This window comes from Psammomys obesus, unplaced genomic scaffold (assembly GCF_907164565.1).
Source record: "Psammomys obesus unplaced genomic scaffold, mPsaObe1.curated_primary_1811, whole genome shotgun sequence".
Lineage (NCBI taxonomy): Eukaryota > Metazoa > Chordata > Mammalia > Rodentia > Muridae > Psammomys > Psammomys obesus.
In genome coordinates, this window is record NW_026596039.1 from 4449899 (window position 1) to 4471284 (window position 21386).

General features: G+C 43.7%; 1 protein-coding gene across 1 annotated transcript in view; it reads right to left on the bottom strand.

The window, feature by feature from the left end:
* Positions 1–13164: 13164 nt before the first annotated feature.
* The window catches only part of Tbcel (tubulin folding cofactor E like), a 60373-nt gene continuing 52151 nt past the window's right edge, over positions 13165–21386 (bottom strand). The window contains exon 8 of the mRNA XM_055622126.1: positions 13165–16967. Within this exon, the coding sequence (XP_055478101.1) occupies positions 16649–16967 (319 nt within the window). The 3' untranslated portion in view covers positions 13165–16648. The remainder of the gene's footprint in view (positions 16968–21386) is intronic.

Consider the following 21386-nt stretch of genomic DNA (forward strand, 5'->3'; position numbering starts at 1 on the left):
CCTGGAATTTTAAAAAGAAAAAGGAAAAAAAAATCCCCTGCTTGCCAGAGTAAATAGAACACCAGGTGTGTTTGGTGGCAAATCCCAAGACACACCATCACCATCACAGAACAAATTCACATCCCAACACCGATCGTTCAGAGTAGGCTGTAATTCCCAGAAGGCTCTTGGGTCCTCCTCAGTTCAACACTTGGGTAACAAAGTAGACCCCCAGAAGAAGGCTGCCTATGAGTGTAGGTTGTCGGGGAGTTAGATGGGAGTAATGCAAAGAGCAAGAGGAAGCTGTCTACTCAACTAATAAAGAAAAACAGCACCCAACTCCAAAAATGCAGGTCTCTGACTGGGTCTCTGGGACTCTAACTTCGGCAAGACCCAGATCTCCTAATTTTCACAGAGCTTTCTCCATCAGGATCCAGGAAATGCTGGTTAAAATACCACGTGTTCCTCCAGGTAGGAGGACTCAGAGTATGCCATGCCCTCCTCAATGTCATGGAGCCAAGCCATCATTTTACTGAGGGGACTCACAGGTGGTCTGAGACCGTCCACTGACGTTCCATGGTGAAATGAATAACTGATGGCTACTTTGGTGATTAGAAAGTAGCACACCAGAGTGGCTCTTTGGAAATACAACAGAAATAGAACCCCACACCATACCAGCAACTCTCGTTAGTTCCAGGAAGTTAATTAAAAGAAGAAACATCACAAAACCGAGCTCATTTGCATGTTAATTTACAATCAGTTGAGCGGGTGGTGTTACCCTCTGTTAGGAGCTCCGATGGTCCTCTCCGCTCCAAAAAGCTGAGATGCCAACACACACGCAAGCTGCAAGTTCAACACGCACCTGCTTGAGAACCAAAGTGCAGACCAGGAAACCAGCTCCCAACAGACAGCATTCTTAAAGATAAACACCTCCTCTTATCAGCTGATGTTATCAGAATCTCTCAGCCAAACTTTTAGGAAAAAAAAGCAATGACTCGATACTGTGACAGTCTTATGGCAAAGCTTCAGTTGTCAGGAATGCACACTGAAGTCTCAAGCACAGAGTAAACACTAGCCAGCTTGGCCGCAAATTGCAGAGGGCTTCAGCAGGTATCAGACACAGCTTTAGCAGAGGCAGGTGCCTTGCAAGCTTCAGGTTAAGGCCTTTGGGGAACAGGACAGAGAGCAGCAGGGAGAAGGATTCATTTAGATATTTGTATTTATGAAAAGCGTCACTAACCTGTTCTGTCGAGACTGGAGGAATTGAGTGAAAAATATTAAGTCAAATCTTGGTGAGCCCAGAAAATAAGGTACAAGAATTCACATTAGTTCTCCTCACCTTGCTGCCAATTATTTCTGATTCCTGAAATGACGTCCGAATCCCATACTCTTAGAACCAACAATTCAGTTAAGTGCTGCGCTAGAGTTGGGGGAGCGCTGAGTTGCAATCAAGTTGCTTTCTATTGATTAAGGAAAAGTAAATCTGAAGATCAGTTTCAGGATTGCGTAGAGAGGCTTTTTCCTGAAAAACTAGACCTCCCCCTCCTTTACAAAGAAAAAAAAGTGGATTCAGATGGAAATGTCAGGTACTTGGAGCTGAAACCTTGGTTCTCTCTGATCAGAATCACTTTGCACTGAAAAACACAAAAGAAACCCTCCCTTTCCCTTTTTGTACCCAAAAGAAGGCAACTGTCTAGCATTACAGAATTAGCATCCACCAGCATGGGAGTAAACCCAACAAAGGGGCTCCCCCCACGTTTAAATGAAGTCGGTATTCTACTCAAGTTTTCTCTCTCTTATTTCTTTTTCCTTTCTTTGTTTCTCATCCTCCTCTCTCTCTCTCTCTCTCTCTCTCTCTCTCTCTCTCTCTCTCTCTTTCCTGTTAACATACAGGCTCTACTCTGCTTTTCCCCCTACAGATAGGAATAAAATATTTAAGGAAACTTTCCCAAATGTGTCTAGGTTCTTTATTCCTTCTTCTCTCTCTGATTCATACACAGATGCACAGTAGCATTTCCCAGGCAAAACTTAGCGAGGGAAAGGAAACTGTGCTTGTGACACCAGCACTGATGGCCCTGAGGGTCTTCCTAGAGGAGGGTGAGGGTGAGAGAGAGAGAGAGAGAGAGAGAGAGAGAGAGAGAGCATGCTTCTCCTGCTGACAATGTCCAGGAGGAACTTTGGAAGGCAGTTCCAACAAAGGAAAACTGTGTTCAGCTGGACATTTGCAGGATTCCAGTAAGCTAAATCCAATCCCAATTCATTCGCTCTGGACAAATGCACATACAAGCAACATTAAAGGAACTCAATAGGCTGTGTACACACACACACACACACACACACACACACACACACACACACCTCTGAAAGAATAATAATTAAAGAAGACATCATGAATGTGGGAGGGGGAGTTCGAGGGAAGGAGGGAGGGGTAAGAGTGATACAATCCTCATGTACAAAAATCTTAAATTTTAAAGAAAAATTTAAACATTTAGAAGACTGCAAAATAGCTGTTGTTACCACCACACTAAAATACTCAAAGTAGAATTCATAAAAAAAAAAAAAAAAAAGAAGTAATTTAGATGCAGCAGGAAAGTTCCCCTTGTAAATCAAATCAATGAGAATTTTAAATATGTCCGGATTTTTCTCTGGCCAGACATTGAAATGTTGCTTGGACTAGAAATAAAATGAACCAAAACAACCGAGCTTTGCATATGTTGTGCTAAAAGGACAAGAGTGTTAGGAGAACCAGGTTTTTACACTAAATTTCCCCATCTTTAGCCAAAAAAACTGATAATTGTGTAGGCGTTGCACAATGCGTTTATTCTTTCACTGGTAATGGGAATTCTCCCCGTAGACCCACTTAGAGATGCCGAATGGATCCTTTCTTCCAGAAGGCACATATTTATGTAACCGAAGACATGGGTTTTTGGTGCCTGTGTGAAATAGAATTAAATTCAAGTCCTAGACTCACCTGGAGCCGCAGAGCCCTTTCCTGGTCCAGAAGAAACTCTTAGTCCAGTCTCATCAGACCTAAATGTCCAGAGGCAAAACACGGTCTTAAAACCTCAGCTGGTGACATATACTAAATGCTTCAGTTTCCCATTTTCATACACCCAAGGGCGTTTCTATCTCAGCCCTTTCGATCCATATTAAATTCTTTATCCTTCGTGAGGGGGGACTGCTGCGGGGATGGAGGCCATCAGGGCTGAACCAGATTCACAAGATGGCAGCAGGAGTGAATAAGAACAACTTTGGTGAACAGTGGGCACCAGGTGCTTTGGAAGAAGCTGGCCTGGCTCGTTGCTCGCTGGGCTGGAAGCTGGTCGGTGGGGGCGTGCCCTGGTTGCACACTCGGTGGTCACAGATGGATGGATAACAAAAGCATCTATTCATGGCAAGATATGTGTGAGGCACATAAAGATTCCTGCCAGGATTTAGACTGGGGATAGATGAAGTTGGGGTGGGCTGGTATCAGTGACCTAAGGTAGCCACGCTTTACGCATGTGGCATAGGTTGACACTGCTTCTTGGTCGACAGAAAAGACACTGGGCAAAGAAAGGAGCAAAAACGAATTTCCTTAAAAGCAGTTCCTTAAAAACAGTTGTCACGCACTGAATGTTTCTGTTTTGTGCTCCAGGTTCTTCTCTATGCCCTTTTTGTGAAAGAAATGGTCGATTAGAGCAACTGCAAAATGATGCAAGATGTCCTGTTGGGAAGGGTTTGCTCCAGAAACTCCTGTTGAGTGACAAGATTCTGTTAGGTGCTCACATCAAGCAGTTCTAATACATAATAACATCCAGGCCTACATGGGGAGAGAAGATATAATTTACATATGCATACACATATGCATAGTGTATGATTCATTATAATACATATTTATATATACCCTATGTGTGTACATAGAATTATATACAGATATCTTTATATACACTGTCGTGTGCCACATGACAATATTTATGTTCACAACAAACCACATGTTCAACAGTGGCTGCAAAAGATTATACCACCAAGTTACGTTGTAGTCATCTTTGTGTAAGAACTCTATGACATCTGCATAAGGACACAATTGCCAGCAATATATTCCTCAGGAAGCATCATCATTACGAAGTTGAGAGATACATGCGTAATGGGGGTGATGTCCCCAAAGACGTTCACTCCCCTTGATTTCTCAAAACTTCTGGGTCCTCAGATACACCCCTAGATACACTCACTAGCTGACAAAATTTCTCCCTGTGAACATATAGCATAGAAAAAAAATTCCCCACAAGACAGCAAATGACCTGGCCTAAAAGCTGCTCCCACCTCATCTCCTGATTGAAGGCCCAGACTCAGGTTCAAGTTGTGTCTAACTTAGATCGAGTTGTGAAGGTCTGAGAGGAAGGGACCATAATCCTGAAGGAGCTAGCACACTGGCTTAGGATGAGTGGGGAGCATCTAAGAGACTGAATTTTGAGGGTGCTCAGCCACCCTCATACAGTCTTGGCACAGAATCAGGGAGATTCATTGACTCTAAAGATAATGGCTTAAACACTGGGTCAAGGACCCCTGGGAAAGCTCAGGCATTTACTAGAAGTCTGGAGAAAGTGGTGGACCAGATCCAGTAAGACTGAAGAGCCAAAATTATTGCAGCAGACAGCAAGAAAAGGCTCTGAAAGTCTCAGTCAAGTGAGCAAGCTAGGACAGACGCCTTCTACCACCAGTGAGACATACTTCTCATGCAGGAATCCACAAGGCACTGGGAAGCTAAGTGGGGCTCCCCTCTGCAGGCACTGATCACAGAATCTAGCTCTTTGGTAGCCATGGAGATGATGAGTCTCTGAAGAAATGGAGGCCAAGTGATGGCACCTCCTACCTGAAGCTCGGAGGGAAGCAGAGGTGAGAATTTTCATGATGACAAAGACGAGATCAGAGTGAAAGTCAAGGGAATCTGATCCACAAAGAGCTCCAGGGACAGTTAACAGAGCACGGTGGCCAAAGAGAGAGGCCAGAGAGCCACCGAGGGTGTCTGTGCTATGTGCATTCTGAAAAGCAGGAGAATGATTAAACAAAGGTTGACAGCAGTTTCCCTAATCAGTTGTGATGTCTAGCTGAGATTGGTGGCACAGGCCTGTAATCTCAGTTACTTTGGAGACTGCAATAGGAGAATCTCAAGTTCCAGGCCTTTCGGGGTGGGGGGCGGGGAATCAAGGCTAACCTGGGCAACTTAATGAGATACCTTCTCAAAAAAAAAAAAAAAAAAAAGGAAAGTAGGGCTGGTAAGCAGCTCAGTGGTAAGGTGCTTGCCTAGCATGTTTCAGGCTCGAGGTTCAATTCCCAGTCTCATCAAAAAGAACCAGTCACAACCTCTGCTCCACTTCTAGATGCAAGTCATTTTTCAAATCTAGAATCCAAGGGCTGGAAAAGTAAGTGGTCCCCAGAAGGAAAGACCCTTCAGTGACATGGGAAATATATATTTGGATGATTCCCCCAGCTTATCCAAATAAAGAGACTGTAGACCTGGGAAAGGGGCATCTTGGACATGTTAAGGACTGGTGGAGAAGAGGTTCAAATCAACATCAGTTGCCGAAGATCCTGAGAGAATGTAGTAGTCAGAGACCAGGGGAGAAAAAAAAATTCCAGGCAAAGCTTGGCTTACAGGGGTTAGCAGACCCATCTAGACAACATTTTCCCAGTTGTGAAGGTAAGTGATAGCCTAAGAAACAGCCCCCTCCATTTCAGGCCCCTCCACCCGAGATCCCTCCTCCCCAGCGCCCTCTCTCCTAAATCCCCTCATTCCAGCTAGGGCAGTGAATACAGAAGAGGATGCATTCTGGGCTGAGGGGGAATCAGTCGGCCAAGATGACTGTCACTCTTAACAGATGAGGGATGGTGGGGTCTATCATGTCTCCCATCTCAGGATGGATGCTGGAGACTGGCAGGCTCATCGGAATAGTAGCTGCTTCGCCAATATGCTCTCTTTTTCACAGCCAACTAATGTGGCTTCAGGTACTGGAGTGAAACACTGGGAATGAAGGTCAGCAATGGCTTCCCTTAAGTGGAACAAATGGCAACACACATGCACAGCTTTATCCCTGAGCTTTGGGAAGTCTCCCACTGCTATGGGCGACTTTGAGTATGATTTGGCAGCACCAGAGCCGGTGGTGAAGCTTTGTTTCTCAGTGCAGAGGTGTTGAGAGTTGGGCCCCAGAAGAAGTGTTTGGGTGGAGGAGTGTTAGGGGCGGAGCCTCGTGAACTGTCCTGTGAGAGCAAGCCTGATAGGACAAGGCCCCAGGAGAGTGGGCTGTTGTTGTAAAGTCTCTGCCTTCTCTGTCTGTTCTCTCTTCAGCACTGGCCTTTCTGCTTTTCACCATGCCTGAAACAGCATGCCAGAAGCTGAGCAGTGCCAGCATCACACTGTCGGACTTGCAGAAAAGAGGCCAAGAAAACCTCTTTTTAAAAATAATTTACCTGGTTTCTGGCGTTCTTTTATAACAACAGTCAATGGGCCAAGCCACTCACCTTCTTTCATAATATAGTGCAAACTGTCCTGTACCATCTGGGCCTCCCAGTATATCACACCGATTCACTACACAGTGACAAACTTTAGCATCCTGGGCACGAGGAGCCAGGATAGCAGCAGGTTAGATGTCTTGGTACCATATGCTCTAGAAGGTGGAGCATAAATCCACCAGGCTCAAGGACACTGTTTAAATAAAACTTTCAAAACTTGGTGGCCAGAAACACGTTCTCCAAAGTAAAAGGCAAAGCACTTACTTTGTAGCTGCAAAACAATCTCTTTTCTTTGTTTAGGTCTTTGGGTTCTGAAGGCCATATACATTCCAGACCTAGGAAAATTGTTCTAGCCCTGCGGGGCAGAGAGTGGGAACAAATTCTGTAGCAGTTCCAGGCTACAATGCAAACAGCTTTACCGCTTGGGCCACAGGTCCAGCAGACCCTTTGATGTTGGAGATGAAATGGAGAGTTCATAGCAAAGCCCGGCGGTTAAACTACAGTGCAGGCCCCTGGTGTTCTGCAGTAAGGTCATGCCTCTGGCAGCAAAGAGAGACGCCTCTTTAAAATCAGTTCCTGACATGTGACTTGGTGCCTCTGATGAGACGTTTGCCCAAGAAACAAATGACCATGTGTTCCTTCTTTTATGATTTGAACCCCATTCGACCGCAGCAATCTATCCTGGGGTGGAAATGATACACTGAGAAGAGTCGTGAACAAGCTGCCCAACTAGGTAGTTTGGGTTCTATCGCCAGCGACAGCGGCATCAGTACCCCTGCCCCAGGATCTCACATCCGGCCATGTAAATGAAGGTATATATGACAGACTGAGGAATAGGTGTGTGTGTGTGTGTGTGTGTGTGTGTGTGTAGCTCTGTGACATCCTCATATGTCTTGTGTGATACTCTTGGGGAGTCTCATGAAAATGTTGGTGACTTTAATAATGAGGAGGAGGCATCCTCCCAATGTGTGGAGTTTGGATACTACATTGTGTCATGTACTTTGTGCTGACGGAGAAGTGTTTTGAGGAGTCAGTATGTACAAACTCAGAGGCAGTGCTGAACCACATTGCCAGCTGGACAATGGCTTCAGAAGTTGGAAAGCCGGTGACGAGGGGGCCCGGAGTAGAGACATGTGAATAGACAGAAGGGAATGAATGCGAAGTGTGAAGATCTTTGTGCCATATATACACACCCACGAGAGCATCTGCTACAGAAGAGGAACTCAGTAGACAGAACCACTCAACTGGCAGGGTTTTTCAGTGGTGGAACAATGGGTACATTTATAAGGTGCCACACCATGAGGAGGGGACCAAGAGTGTGAACACCCATTTAGCAAGGTTCTCCTAGTGTCTCCGATCTCCAAATGTCCAATCTGTAGGTGACAGAGCACAGCTGAGCCCCTGATATGCCACTGTTTCTCAGGGACAGCGACTGGCCTCTTGGCGGCAAAATGATTGAATTGAACCACTTTTTTTGTGGAAGAATGAGCAGAGATAAAGCCCTACTTCAAATATTTATAGTTTAGATATGAAGTGTCCTCCAAAAGGCTCATAGATTCAAGGCTTGATCCTGATGTTCAGAGGTAATTCTTTGGAGAGGCAGCTAGATCCTGAGGGCTTTGACAATGACAAATGCTCCATGGGTTTAACATGTTTTAAAGACTATTGGGAAGTGACAGAATTGTGGAGGAGTAACTGGTTGGAGGAAGTCTATCACTGGGACATGTCACCATAGGGGACATCTGGTCCTAGGCTTTCCTACTTCCTCTTTGCTTTCTGGCTTTCATGAGGCAAACAGCCTCTGCAGCATGTTCCTGCCACCATGACGTTTTGCCTTAACCTACGGCCCAAAGCCATGGATCTAATCACTCGGTCCCAGAAATCTGTGAAATGGGAAAGTGCTTCCTTCCCTAAGGTACTTGCCACAGTGATGAAAAGTCTGCCTAATGCATGTGAGCATGCTTTTCTTGCCCAGAGGCTCCAACCAGCACTACTAATGGAAGGAAGGATTGCAGGATGCTAGATCCTGAGCAACTGCCTAGGAAAAGCATTTCACAGCAAAGCACCTGCCACTGTGGGCCCCCGGCAATGGGTATACCGGTTAGACCATAAACAATAGCATGGCTGAGAGGATGCCATCCTATGTGGGCAGTGAAGTCAATTGCTCGTGCAGCAGGTATAGAGGTCATGGCAGGAACCCATGGAACCACAATCGAGGGCACCCTAGGCTTCTTGTGACAACGTGCACAACATGAACAGGAGCACATAGGGTTGTAGTTACAAAACAAGTTTAAGGAGGAAAAGTAAAATAGAGTTTGGGTGCTTTTTTTGGTGCAAAGGGCAATTGCTGAGGAGTTACAGTAGAAGGAAGAAGGGAGTCTACAGACACCAGTTATGGCCCCTTAAACAACTGCAGGGGCAGGGCAGCTGTACATCATGACCTCTGCCTTCCTCTTCCCAGCTCCCCTCAGCAACAGAGGAGACTCAGAGGAGCCTCTCGCAGCTATGCATGGAGAATTGGAGCTGTTCTGTGGAGAACAAGTGAAGGCGCTCCTGTCAGATCCTTTAAAGAAATCCACAGGAACCCAACTGTATTTTCCTTTGTCATGTCATCCACTTTGAGGATGTTATAACTCCTTTTCTAGGGAAAAATTCACATATGCAATAGATTATAATGACACAAAAACCCAAAACCAAAGCCTCCAAGATTCTCACATTTGTAAGTACAGCTTTCCTATTGCCTTCAGATCTTCATTCCTGGTCCTCTGGGTTGACTTCCAGAAGATGGGATACTCAAAAAAAACAATTAGTTTCTCATCTTTTTGTTATTTAGAACAGGGTCTATGTAACCCTGGCTAGACTGGTATGTGCTATGTAGACCAGGATGACCTTAATCTCACAGAGATCCATCTGCTTCTGCCTCCTAGGTGCTAGGATTAAAGGCAAGCAACCAGAGTCACTTAATTTGATTTTCTTTATTGGTATGTGTGTGTGTGGGGGGGGGGGGGGGGCATAATATGTGCGTGGAGGTCACAGGATGACTTTCAGGAGTCAGTTCTCTCCTTCCACCTTTATTTATCTAGGTTCTGGGCACAGCTCACCACGCTTCCACAGCAAGAGCCTTTGCCTGCTAAGCCACCTTGCAGGCTGTTTTTCATTCTTAAAAACAGTTTTAAAACCCAAGGTAATATTTCCAAAATTTTTTATATTTTTCCACAGATCACGGTGATATTTAATTGCACACTGTAAATATTGAGTTTAGATGATAAAACAAATGCTTTAGGATTCTACTTTTAAAATTTATTATTTCCCTAGGTTCTATTTCTTTTGTTCTGGTCACATTTGTGCTCTATATTCTGGGTCTTGGCCAATATTCATACGAAAAATATGATGTTGGATCTTTGAAAATCACAGGAATGCTTATTAATGTTTATTTATGAATCAGAATACTCCCCAAAGGCTCAAAAACAAAAGATGTTCATATCTGAAATTTTAGTCATTTTCTAAAACCAACTTAAGAGTCTCTAATGGAAAAATTCATCATTATGGAGCCAGGCAGGTCCTTTACCACAGAGCTACCTTCCTAGCAGCAGCCAAGCAGTTAAAATAGTAAGTTCTAAATAGACTCACAAAGTGAAACCTCAGAACTGGCTTTATTCGAGTACCCTTGCTTACACACTGAGATTGGATGGGCACAGGCTGTGTTCTCTGTGCCTCAAGGAACAGCATATGGTTCTCCTACAAGACACTTCAACGAGACAAAGACAGCTCTGACTAAAGCTTATGAGAGGCAATAAGCACAGGATTTTAGGGCACATGATCTGCCTTCCAGGGGCACTCAGAGGAAAGAAAGTTCTCACATGTTATTAAACACAAGTTACCACTTTATGTCTTCCGTGGCCGAGATGAAACCTCCAAGCCCTGACTCCAGAGGAACAATGTTTCTTAGGATAGGTGATGTGTACAATTCATGGTGATGATGTACAGGTCAAGTGGATGTGGTAAAGAAACAACTTCAGTAAAGTACAACTTTGGGTGTGCCTGTGGAGGGCTTTCCAGAAATAGCTAGATCTGAAGTATTCTGACATAATTGTCTAATCCACTGACAGACTCAGAATCTGAGAAACTCTGACAGGCTGGGGAGACTAGGCCAGTCGGGCCTGCCTGGTTGAAGAAGTGTGACTCGGGTGATGTGTCTCTCTTGGGTCTCTCTTGACCCGGCCTTTTCCTGCCTCTTCTCCATCACTTTCACCCTGCATTGTGTTCTGTCTCCCCATGAGCTCAGAACCAATAGAGCTGACTGGCCTCAAGTCTTTGAAAAGTATAAACGAAAATGAATCCTTCTTCACTTATGCCAGGTACCTTGTCAGAGTAACACAAAGGCTGACTAATACTACTCATGATGTCTGCCATGTGTTGAATTCAAGTGCTGGGATCTGCATACCCTGACTGGAAAGGGACCTTATTTGTCACAAGCCCACACACGGTGAAGTCGCAGACTCTGCAGGGATGTGCCAAAAAATAAACCATGGCAGCTTTATGTTATTTGCTTTTGTTTTATTGAGACAGGGTCTCACTAAGTAGTCTTGGTTGGCCTAGAACTCTCTATATAGACCAAGCTGGTCCCTAATTCATAGAGATCCACCTGCTTCTGTCTCTCAAGTATTGGAGTTTAGAGGTGCAAGCCACCTTGCCTGGCCCTTTATATGTAAATTTTGTATTATTCTACTGGAGAATAATTTGATAATATCTATCAAAGTTACAAACGCTGTGGCATCTGATCCAGTAGGAATACAGTTTATAGACAATTTCAAACATACAAAAGAACATGTGCTGCTTACAGCAGCAAAGTGAAACCAGGAGAGAGAAGGGAGACTTAACTGTCAAGGAACAAGACATATCAATACGATGAAAATTTACATTGCATAAAGAGGCTACAATGATTGTGTCCTACTACAAAGACATCTACAAAATATACTTTATGAAAAACAAAACGACAAAAAAACCAAAAGCCTGTAACAAGCCATAATCTGCATCCTTTTCTGTGTAAAATCAAAGCAACTAGAATGTATATTTGGATTAGCTATTATCTGTGTAAACTCTGGGAGGAGACCAGAAATGAACAGAAGACACAGTAGGGCTCCTACAACCAGGCCTTTCAATGTCTACCTTCCTGACATTGCTTAATTTTTGAACCTTGTGGAAGTTTCCTGTTTGGAAATTAAGTTTGAACCTGTTAGCGTCGTCTCTTTGTAATATAAAATAGGAACATTAGAACAAACTGAATTTCAACAGAGTGGAGACAGTTCGCACCACCCCTGCTGTACTTCCTGAGTAAAGCAGACACCCTCAAACGTGCCCATGGCATTTTCTCCTCAGTTCTTCCTGTCTGACTATCTCATGGCTGCTCTTACTCAACGCTGTAACTGTACTACCTGAAGTGACTAAAAAGCACTCAGGATAAGGAGTGCTCATCCAACTGTAGTTCCCTTGGAACACTGGGGTGTCCTTGACATTAATCTCAGGTGGAACAGAGTCTCTCCCACCTTTGGCTCCACTGAAACCAAGAATGACCTGAGGTAAGAACCCAAATTACCAGTCTCCTTACACCACATTACTAGTTCATTTACTTTTATCAACAGCATCAATAGCGAGTACCCAACATGGCATTCAGAGAAGCAGGGATCTCTGTGGACAGGTACCAACCACAATTCCAGAGTTGACACAGGAGTCTATGAGGCTGGACTCAGCACTGCCAGCTATACCAGAAGTTCTGCTCCTGAGAGAATCCACACTGAACAGGGTCTCACTGGAGTGCTCTAGATGACAAGGATTACAACAAAGGTGTGCAGCACAGGGCTTCAGCGCCCGCTCTGCACACAGCTGTTAACTGGCAGGACCCAAGTGTCACTTACCAATTGTGTTGCTTTGGACATAAATAACCTACCTATGTCATCAATTTCCCTCATTAGGAAAAAAAAAAGAAAGAAAAAAACAAAGCAAACAAACAAAAACCCCCAAAAAACCAGGCACAGCAGTGTCTGCCTCAAAAGTCAACTCGAAGGGCAAAGAGAATTCCTTTTCCAGAGGGCTGGAAAGGGACATGTGACCTCAGGGATCACTCTGTGACACTAGTAAGTGGAGGAGGTAACAGCAGATTCAGACAGAAGAAATCACCTTCAACAGAGGACACCTATGAGCGTCTGAAGCCAAGAGGACTTCAGGGACATTATCCTCCAAGTACAGAAGCCACACTTCTGGACCCTTAATTCTCAAAAGAATGTTATTTCCCAGCAGCTTGCTAAGAAATTATTGATAAACAGATAAGGGTAAAATGCCCTAAACTCCAAACTTGTCGAAATTATCTTTTGAAGAAAAATGACCCTAGAATAAAAACTGACAAATTTGTACTTTACTAAAATGAAATTTTCAATCTTATTTAATAAAGAGGGTATTAAATAGAAAGATTTGTCTCCAAAGGACAAGAAAGCACTGTAGAAAGTACATCAGAAATCTAAACTTTTGCTAACAGAAAAGTAAAATCTCTTTAAAAAAAAAATTTTTTTTTTAATTGCGATTTTTCAACCTCAGCAAAATTTCCATTACATTTGGCAAGATGGCCAGACTCTTACGAGCTTGGGCCAATCCGCCCAAGAAGGCACTCGCAGAACCATTGTTCACCTTTAGCTATGTAAAGATAACTGCATTATCTTTGCTCAGAAGAAACACTCAGAACACAAGGAGTAAATGGACTTGAATTTTTAATTTTTTAAAGATTATCTCTCTATATATATTAATAAAAAGTGCAAAGAATAGACCTTCATGTTTAAATTATATTCTAAAATAAAATATATATATTTATATTTCCATTAACTGCAGGAGACAACTGTAAGGGGCCTGAGAATCCAGTCCCTGTCACTACAATAAACATATATTTTAAGGAAGCACCTATGAAAACAGGAGAGTTCACAACATTTGGGGACACAAAGCTTCTGGGCATTCTCGAAAGCAGTTTGCATTTCAGTCTTACATGAAATGAAGGGGAAAATCAAATTCATAAACAGAAATGACAGGACTTAGAACTACAGCGCATTCTGGAGTCATGTTTTACCTGCCCTGGGGCCTAAGCTGACTAAGCCACACTCCCAGGTGTCAGGGAAAGCTATAGGTGGCAAGGCTCCCATGGCGATCAACACTGCATAACCAATTGTCCTCTGCCCCCAGCATGGCTGGTGGGGTGACATGGCTAAAATCCCAGTTGGAACTGCATTGGCTTAATTAGCTGCTTTTTCTTTTTCTGGGTGTAGCATTACAGCCCTCAGCTGTGTGGCTTCATTTTCACCAAAAGGTCTTTAAGAACAAGGGGCATTCTTCTCTGCTGCTTTCTTACGCATTTACAGCAAAGGGCTGCAGAAACAGGCAACTGTGGACATTTCCCTTCCTTTAAAGCAATCTAGGTATCTCAATAATTCAAACTAACAAATCCATTTGGACCACAGCTTTGGAAGCTCCATCCCCAGGGAGACCCTTGGTTTGGATTTGGCTTTCTTGTGTTATTCCTTTCCTTTTTCACAACTGAAAAGAATCTCTACTTTGGAAAGGCATGTTTTATCTGCCGTGCCTGAAGGCACATCTCTGTAATACCAGTGAGGACAGCATTTTGCCTCCTAACTGTCAACAATATGTTCCCACCCAATCTGATGAAATCAGTATTAACATACAGACAAGCTACAGACAAGCATGATGTAGAACGTGCAGACTCTTAAAGGTCCATGGGCTCTTCTCTCCTCCTTCTGAATCTGTTACAAAAATAATTTTGGTTATAAATGTCTACACAGCACCGATTTTATTTCAAAAGCAGCTTTCCTCAGCCACCAAAAGGAACCTGTAAATACTCATGCTCAAACAGCTTTGATCGTTTCTTCTGTACTTCTAAAAGGCCAAGGATTGTACTTGAGATTTTCTTAATTGGAAATGATTCAGCAATTACTCAAACCAAATTACAATGCCCTAAAATTACCTACACCAGTTGGATTGGATGAGAATCCCTTTACATGCAACTGTAATAAAGGATTAGGCCTGCAGCAGATAAACACTGTTGTGTAATAATAGAACACATGAGTCTCAAAGGGTAAAAAAGCCTCTCTTAAAACTTTTGTCATATATAAAATATCTTATCGCGCAAAGTGTAAGTGCTCACTCTGCCTGCTGCCGTGGGACGATAGTGGCTCCAAAGTTCAAAAATAAGAAATGCATCTGTTTTCCCAGGCTGACAAAAGCAACGTCTCCATTACAGTTTCTCTCACAGACTCCTCCGCACTCACGCGCACATACACAAAGCAAACAGTCTTCATCTTCGTGACACTGTTGCCACACTTTTTTTCCTATTTCCAAAAATCTGTCAAGAAAATGCGATTGCAAAATAACTGTCCTCGTCTAAACCGGCCTGATCCCCACTGCTCATTTGTAGGATTCTGAGACAGTCTGAAGCAGGAGAACCGGCTTCGTCCATCTTTCTTAAACCCTTTGGTTTTCACCCTTAATGCTGCGGTGAATGCAGGCCTGCCTCAGGAGGCCTGAGTCAGCAGCTTCAGAGATGCTGAACCTGAAGTGCTTCAAGAGAACAAACACCTGCCACATGGCGGAGGCAACGGAAAAACACAACCCACAGGAGTTTCCTAAAGAGTTTACAAGAACTTAAGCTTGTAGGACGGTTGGAATCACATAACAAAGGTTAAAGGTCAAAACAACCCCCTACCCCCACCCCAACCAACCAGGTCGACAGTTGCATTTGAGAATCTCGGCTGCCTCCCATCAGTAGCCTGGGTAGACCAAACCAAACCAAACCAAACCAAGCAAAACAAAAACAGTAACAACAACAAAAACAAAACAAAACAAAATTCTATACTAAAAAAAGAATTTACATCTAATTAACAAAGAATGGAAGGGCAAAGAAAAATATTTCAGAGTAGGAGAGTGAGGGGCTGGTGTTGAAAGTGCTTTATATCCACTTCTGCAAAAACACCTGGGACGTTTTGACACTGAAACTTCACTCAGATATCAGGCAAGAATCATTCCACAGGGGGCGTAAAAAGAAATACAAAACAAAAACAGCTGTCCAATCATGACATCACAAAGTCCCAAGAAAAAGGTGGGAACCACTGTTCCCTTTGATTAAAATCATTTCAGTGACAGTGCAAGGACAAGGGCTTCATTCACATAGATGGCACAGGCCGGAAAGGCCGCCAGCTCATTCTCTCCCAGTCCCTCCACTTCCTTCACACGCCTGGCCAGTTGACCAGCCAATTCTCTGCTACGGAGTGCATACCCAGAACTCTCGGGCTATAAAGCTGTCAGGAAATACATTCACTAAGCATTAAGGAAAGACACCCAGAGCAGGACGCGCGTCAGGTGTGGCAATAGAGCATTGATCTAGCGTGGGAGGGGCCTCAGGGCGGGGCGGCGGTGGTGAGGTCAAAGCTCTTCGCTACGCCCACACTTCCAGAAGTTTCCACCAGGTTAACGCTGCTCCATCTACTTCTCTTCAAAACCTAACGGAGTTCCTGAGATCAGAATCAGGCTCAAAACACTTAAAATGCTCAAAACCATTTAAAACCAGGGATGAGTGGGGAAAACAAAGCAAGCCAAGTTAATTACGAACAGAATAAAACTACCAGGTAAGGGTATGCGAGTCAGATCGAAAGCCGGAACCCCAGAAAGGAAAGGGGGGCGGGGAGGAAGAACCAGAGACCCAGGTGCTGGCCATTCCCGGGAAGATCCCCATCTCTGGATTTGAACACTGTGCACCACCCCTCTGGGGGACCACGCAGTCTTTGCGCCTAGCAGGAAAGAAGGAAAGAGCCCAGTGGCTGACAAATCCTAGCAACACAGTAAGAAGTCGGTGATTTCTCTGTCATCTTTCACAAGAGAGAGAGAGCGAGAGAGCGCATAAAGACTGGAGATGCAGCCAGGTCTGCTGACTGAGCTGAAGAAATCTGTGGTAGAAAATACCAAAAACAATCCCCTACCCATTCTAGGGGAAGAAAATATACAAAACCCCTCCAAAAGCTAAACAAAAACCAAAACAAAACGGAAATGTCTTTCCTCCTAAAGAAAAGCTTGCTGGAAACAAACACCCTGCAGGAAGTCCTTATGTGAGTTTTTACAAGGCTGGTAGAGGTTATTTTGTTTTTGATTCTACAAAAATTTTATCTCCATCCCTAATGCCAAAAGAGTGCAGTGCTCGTGAGCTGTACTTCATCTCTTCTGGACCGAAGGGAGCCTCATGGTCAAAGTAGTAGAGAAGCATGCTGCTTGTGGGCAGCTGCACTAGAGTTTTTAGCTGTTTCTTCAGTTCTGCTACTGTCTGGTCCAGACGGATGCTCATTTCTTCCACTTGGTCATTGAAGTGGACTTCTACTTTCGCGCTGCTCTGGGGTCTTAGGTCCACTTCTGCCAAAGGCTCCAATTTCCCGTATTTTGTAATGAGCTCATGATACCTAGGAGTAGAAAAAGAACAATGTCTCCTTAAACTACTCATCGCAACACACAGGTAAACTACACTGCTACCCTCAGCACCTTTTCTCATCCTGTCTATGACTGTCCCTTCTTTCCTACTTGTCCATCTAGCTACTGAGTGGGTGTTGTGGGTTCTGTGTCCTGACGCAGCTGCTCTGCTGAGGTCATTGAAAACCATGTACTCACAGATAGAAGCATTACTCCTGAAAATGGTCCCTATGCCTATGTTACTTACAAACCAGCTTAAGGGGGCTGAGGATGTCTCTCAGAGTGATTACCAAACATACATGAAGACCTGGACTGCATAAAACAATGTATCCTACATTCATGTAACTCAGTACTGGGGAGGTAGAGGTAGGAGGATTAAAAGTTCAAGGTCATCCTCAGCTACACAGCTAAGTCAAGGGTAGCCTTGGCTTTTCGGGACCCTGTCTCAAGCAATTGAAGAGAAATGAATAGTCTGAGAAAGAAAACCACCTAGAGAATCAGACAGTACAAAGGCAACAGGCAATAGTATAAAGCCAATCCCTCCACAGGTTGTCTTTTCTTGTTTTCTTTCTTTTGAGACAGGATTTCTCTGAGTAGCCCTGGTTGTCTTGAGTGGTATATACATACATACACACACGTCTCTGTGTGTGTGTACGTGTGTATGTGTGACCACTGAGAAAGGAAAAGGCCTAACTAAACACCTGTTTCTTGGTAATATAGGGGAAGTAGGGGAGCAGTTTCTCAAAGCTCCAAGAAGCCATAATTTATAGAACAACACATATGTTTCAGCTATTATCTAGATCTTTCAATAAAGCCTTATTTGAATGTTCCAGCCTGGCCTCGGCAAAATACAAGACAGTTATGAAAGGATCAAGGACTCATTCCTGGAAAAAGAAGACCATAAATAAAGATATTGTGCCATCAGGGCAGGAATAAAAAGACAAAGCACAGTAAGAGGACAATGGATTATAAAAGTGACAACAGGGTCCCCAATATTAAATTCCTACATGGACATTTTTGTATCCACTACCAGTGTTGGAGGAATTAAGTCTGATTTGATGGAGGATATGAGTCTCCTGTATACCAGAGAGGGGGAAGGATTCACCATTAGTTTTGCCATAACTAAGACACTCTAAGGTTAATTAAGGATCAGAACTCCATAGTCACGAAGCACTATGCTCCAGTGCTCCCACTCTCCTGGCTTCCACTCAGTACAATAATGTCATAATACGGTTAGTAGGACACTGATGACACGGGAAGACTTTGTGCTGAGAGGTGGAGGAGAAAAATGGGGCATAGTAAAAATAGCACAGGCCCTGACTTTCAAGTCTATGTTGTGATTGCTATGATGACTTTGCAGCCTGCACTGTCCTCTGGATCTGCTTCCTCATTAGCAAATGGAGGATGCTAAGTCCTTCTCTTTCCACCTGAAAGGCAGCCATAAATAAAACAACTGGTGAATAACCAAACCCTTGTACATTCTAAGTTCATATACAAATCAAGTATTAGTATTGTATCCCTGCTGCTATGGAGCTTCTGACAGTAAAGTGTACACACACCCTAGAAAACCCAAGACTCAAGTCTCCTCAAGAGGGACCACAGCCTGCAGAACTGTCTCCCAGGGCTTGAGCCCAGATTCAAACAAGCAAGAGCTCTGGACAGTTATAACAGTAACAGAATAAGGAGAAATATGAAGCATTTTTATTTATTTAGGATATCTTAAATCACTTTAGACCTTCCAATCTTCAAAACTTGTATCTATCAACCTTAAAACACCTTCTTAGACCCTCAAATATTTTCCTAGAAGCTTTCCTTCATACAGCCTGCATTTACCAACATTAGAACACTTTCTTAGACCCTCAAACATTTTCTTATATCTTTATAACTTAAAACTTCTGTATCCTTAGGCCTTGTATCCATGAGACATAGGTGAGACTGCTATGAACATTTACTGTCTTTTAGCTAAAGGAATGGTAAAAAAGAATTACATCTGGTTTTTTTTTTTTTTTTTTTGAGTGTGGTAACAAAATAGACTGTCTAGACCTGATAGTAGCAGCTCTAGGATTAAGGTCTCCTACATATGAAAAGGACTGAGAAGGCATCTGAAGCCTCCCTTGACAGAGGCTGGCAATATGACCAGAGGAAAACAAAACCTTGCTCTTCGGACGCCTTGACAGGTCACTGACTCCTACCTGCCCAATGGGAACAGTCCATTAGTCCATTGCTCCAGATTCTTCTCTGGGATGTCTTCTTGAGAACTTCAGGTTTCTATATCTAGTGCCCAATTTAAGGGTCTCTAAGTTCACATGCCTCTGCAACCAAACTTGGCCTCAGTTTTCCTTAGATGACAGATCCAAAATAAAACCTTTTAATTACTGCCAGAGATTGGGTAAATGGAGGTTCCTATTTTCAAGGAGGGTTTCTCTTCCTCCATCTCTGTTCACTCTCTCAAGTTTCAAATGTACACTTAAAGGGATTTTCTCCCTAACAGACTTCTAACTTTGGCTTCTGCCCGTATATATGTTTCAGTATCCTGTCAGACCCAGGTGTCTCCTACATCCGTGACAGCACCAAAGCAACACCTACAGGTGCTTCAGTCTTGGTCTAACCTCCCTCCAGACTGCGACAAGCTGGACCTGTACTTTCCCGCCCAGCCACAGATGTTCTCCCCGATTCTGCACAGCCTCAAAACAGCCTGCTCTTCCTCGGCTTGGTCAACATTTCAGCCTTTTGGCCTCCCTCTCACCACCAGTGTCAGCAGGAAGTATCCAGAAAAGATTTTTCGCCCATTGTCCATTTATTATTAACAAAAGGCTGGAATGGTGTGCTTTTAGGCCTGGAACAAACAGCTCCAGGTTCTCCCAGCATTCCTCTGTCCCTATCTGCTGCAGTGCATGGCTAACAAATCCCATCCCCTGGACTTTCCAGGGCAGGGCCTTCCCCTCTTCTTCACCATGAAACCTGGACATTTTGTTATCTCTGTCTGTCTGTCTGCCTCTCCCTTACATGACAACCAAGAGCTGCTTCCAGGGAAGCTGCATTTATATGATTTAACTTGCCTTGCACGAGAAGCAGTCCAATGTCCTTGTTCCCTCCTCACCACCCCTCCCTACCTCCTTCCCACCCTTTTCACTTATAGGAAAAGGAGGAATGTTACTTTACAAATCTTGATGTACTAGCCCACTCCCAGTTTGCTTAGGCACCTGTAATGTCATCACTGGTCACTGCTGCCAGGGGCCCAGCAAAAAGGACCCCTGCCTCTTCCCTACCTCTCTCTCTCTCTCTCCTCTTTCTCTCTGTCTTCACACACTCAGAGACAACTGTGATCCTGCTACTCAAAAAATGGCAGTGGGATCCATATGGTTAAATTACCTGACCACAACTTAAATGTTTCTCCTCTAGACTACAGAAAACTAGAAATAAGAGCAATACCCCAGCCTCCAAACTCTTCCTAGAAGAAAAGAAGCAATGACAAAGGGGTCAAGGAGGGCTAAGACATGCCATGTTTCAGCAGCCTGAGACATGTCCACTTTCATACACAAACAACATAAACCACAGAAATGGAAGCACATACCACAGGGAAAAGAATGGAGGGAAGAAGTTAAAAGCAGAGGCAGAATGCAGTCTAAAAGCAAACACACAGAGAGAAGAAAAGACACCAGATGCACTGTGGTCTAGGAATCAGTCAGCAGAAATATAAAATCTAAGAAGTCAAGGGCATGGTGAGAGAGGGGTGGGTGCTGGCTGCCATTACCCACCAGGCAAGCCGGCAAGCCAAAGCCACTGCCCCAACCCAATTCTGCTCAGCAATAATTTTAGGTAGGAGAAATTCTGAAACAAGAAAGGATAGAATAAATAGAGTCCATATGAGTCCTTCCAGGGCGGAAAAAAAAAATCAACAATGGGATTAGAGAATAATAAACCATAAACCTACTTCAATATGAACTAAAACTTAATAATGATAACTTTTGTATTTCTAGACTCACTTGACACTGCAGACAAATGAATAGATTTCAACCATAAACACTATCTATATGTCAAGCCATTTCTGGTGCAGCAGCCAGCCTCACTGCTGCAAATGAGCAAGTGCATTTACAAGCTAAATGATCTCTAGTGGGCACACCATCATGTCCAATACATTTTACGAAATCAACATGTACAGAAGTAGCCCATGGCTACCCCTAGTTACCTTTTCTTCCCATCTTCCATGTCCTAGTAAACAGTGTGGGAAACTATCCAATTTTCTAGCCAAAAACTGAACAGTCAGTCTAGTTCCTTCCTGTTGTATCTCTTCCCTCCACTGCCTTTAGTCAATTAACAGTTTGATTCCTTTCTCCTAAATGTGTCTTATTAATCTATTTATAGCTCTCTTGCCCCCATGTGCCTTATAAATTCAAGTAACTCGTATTAAT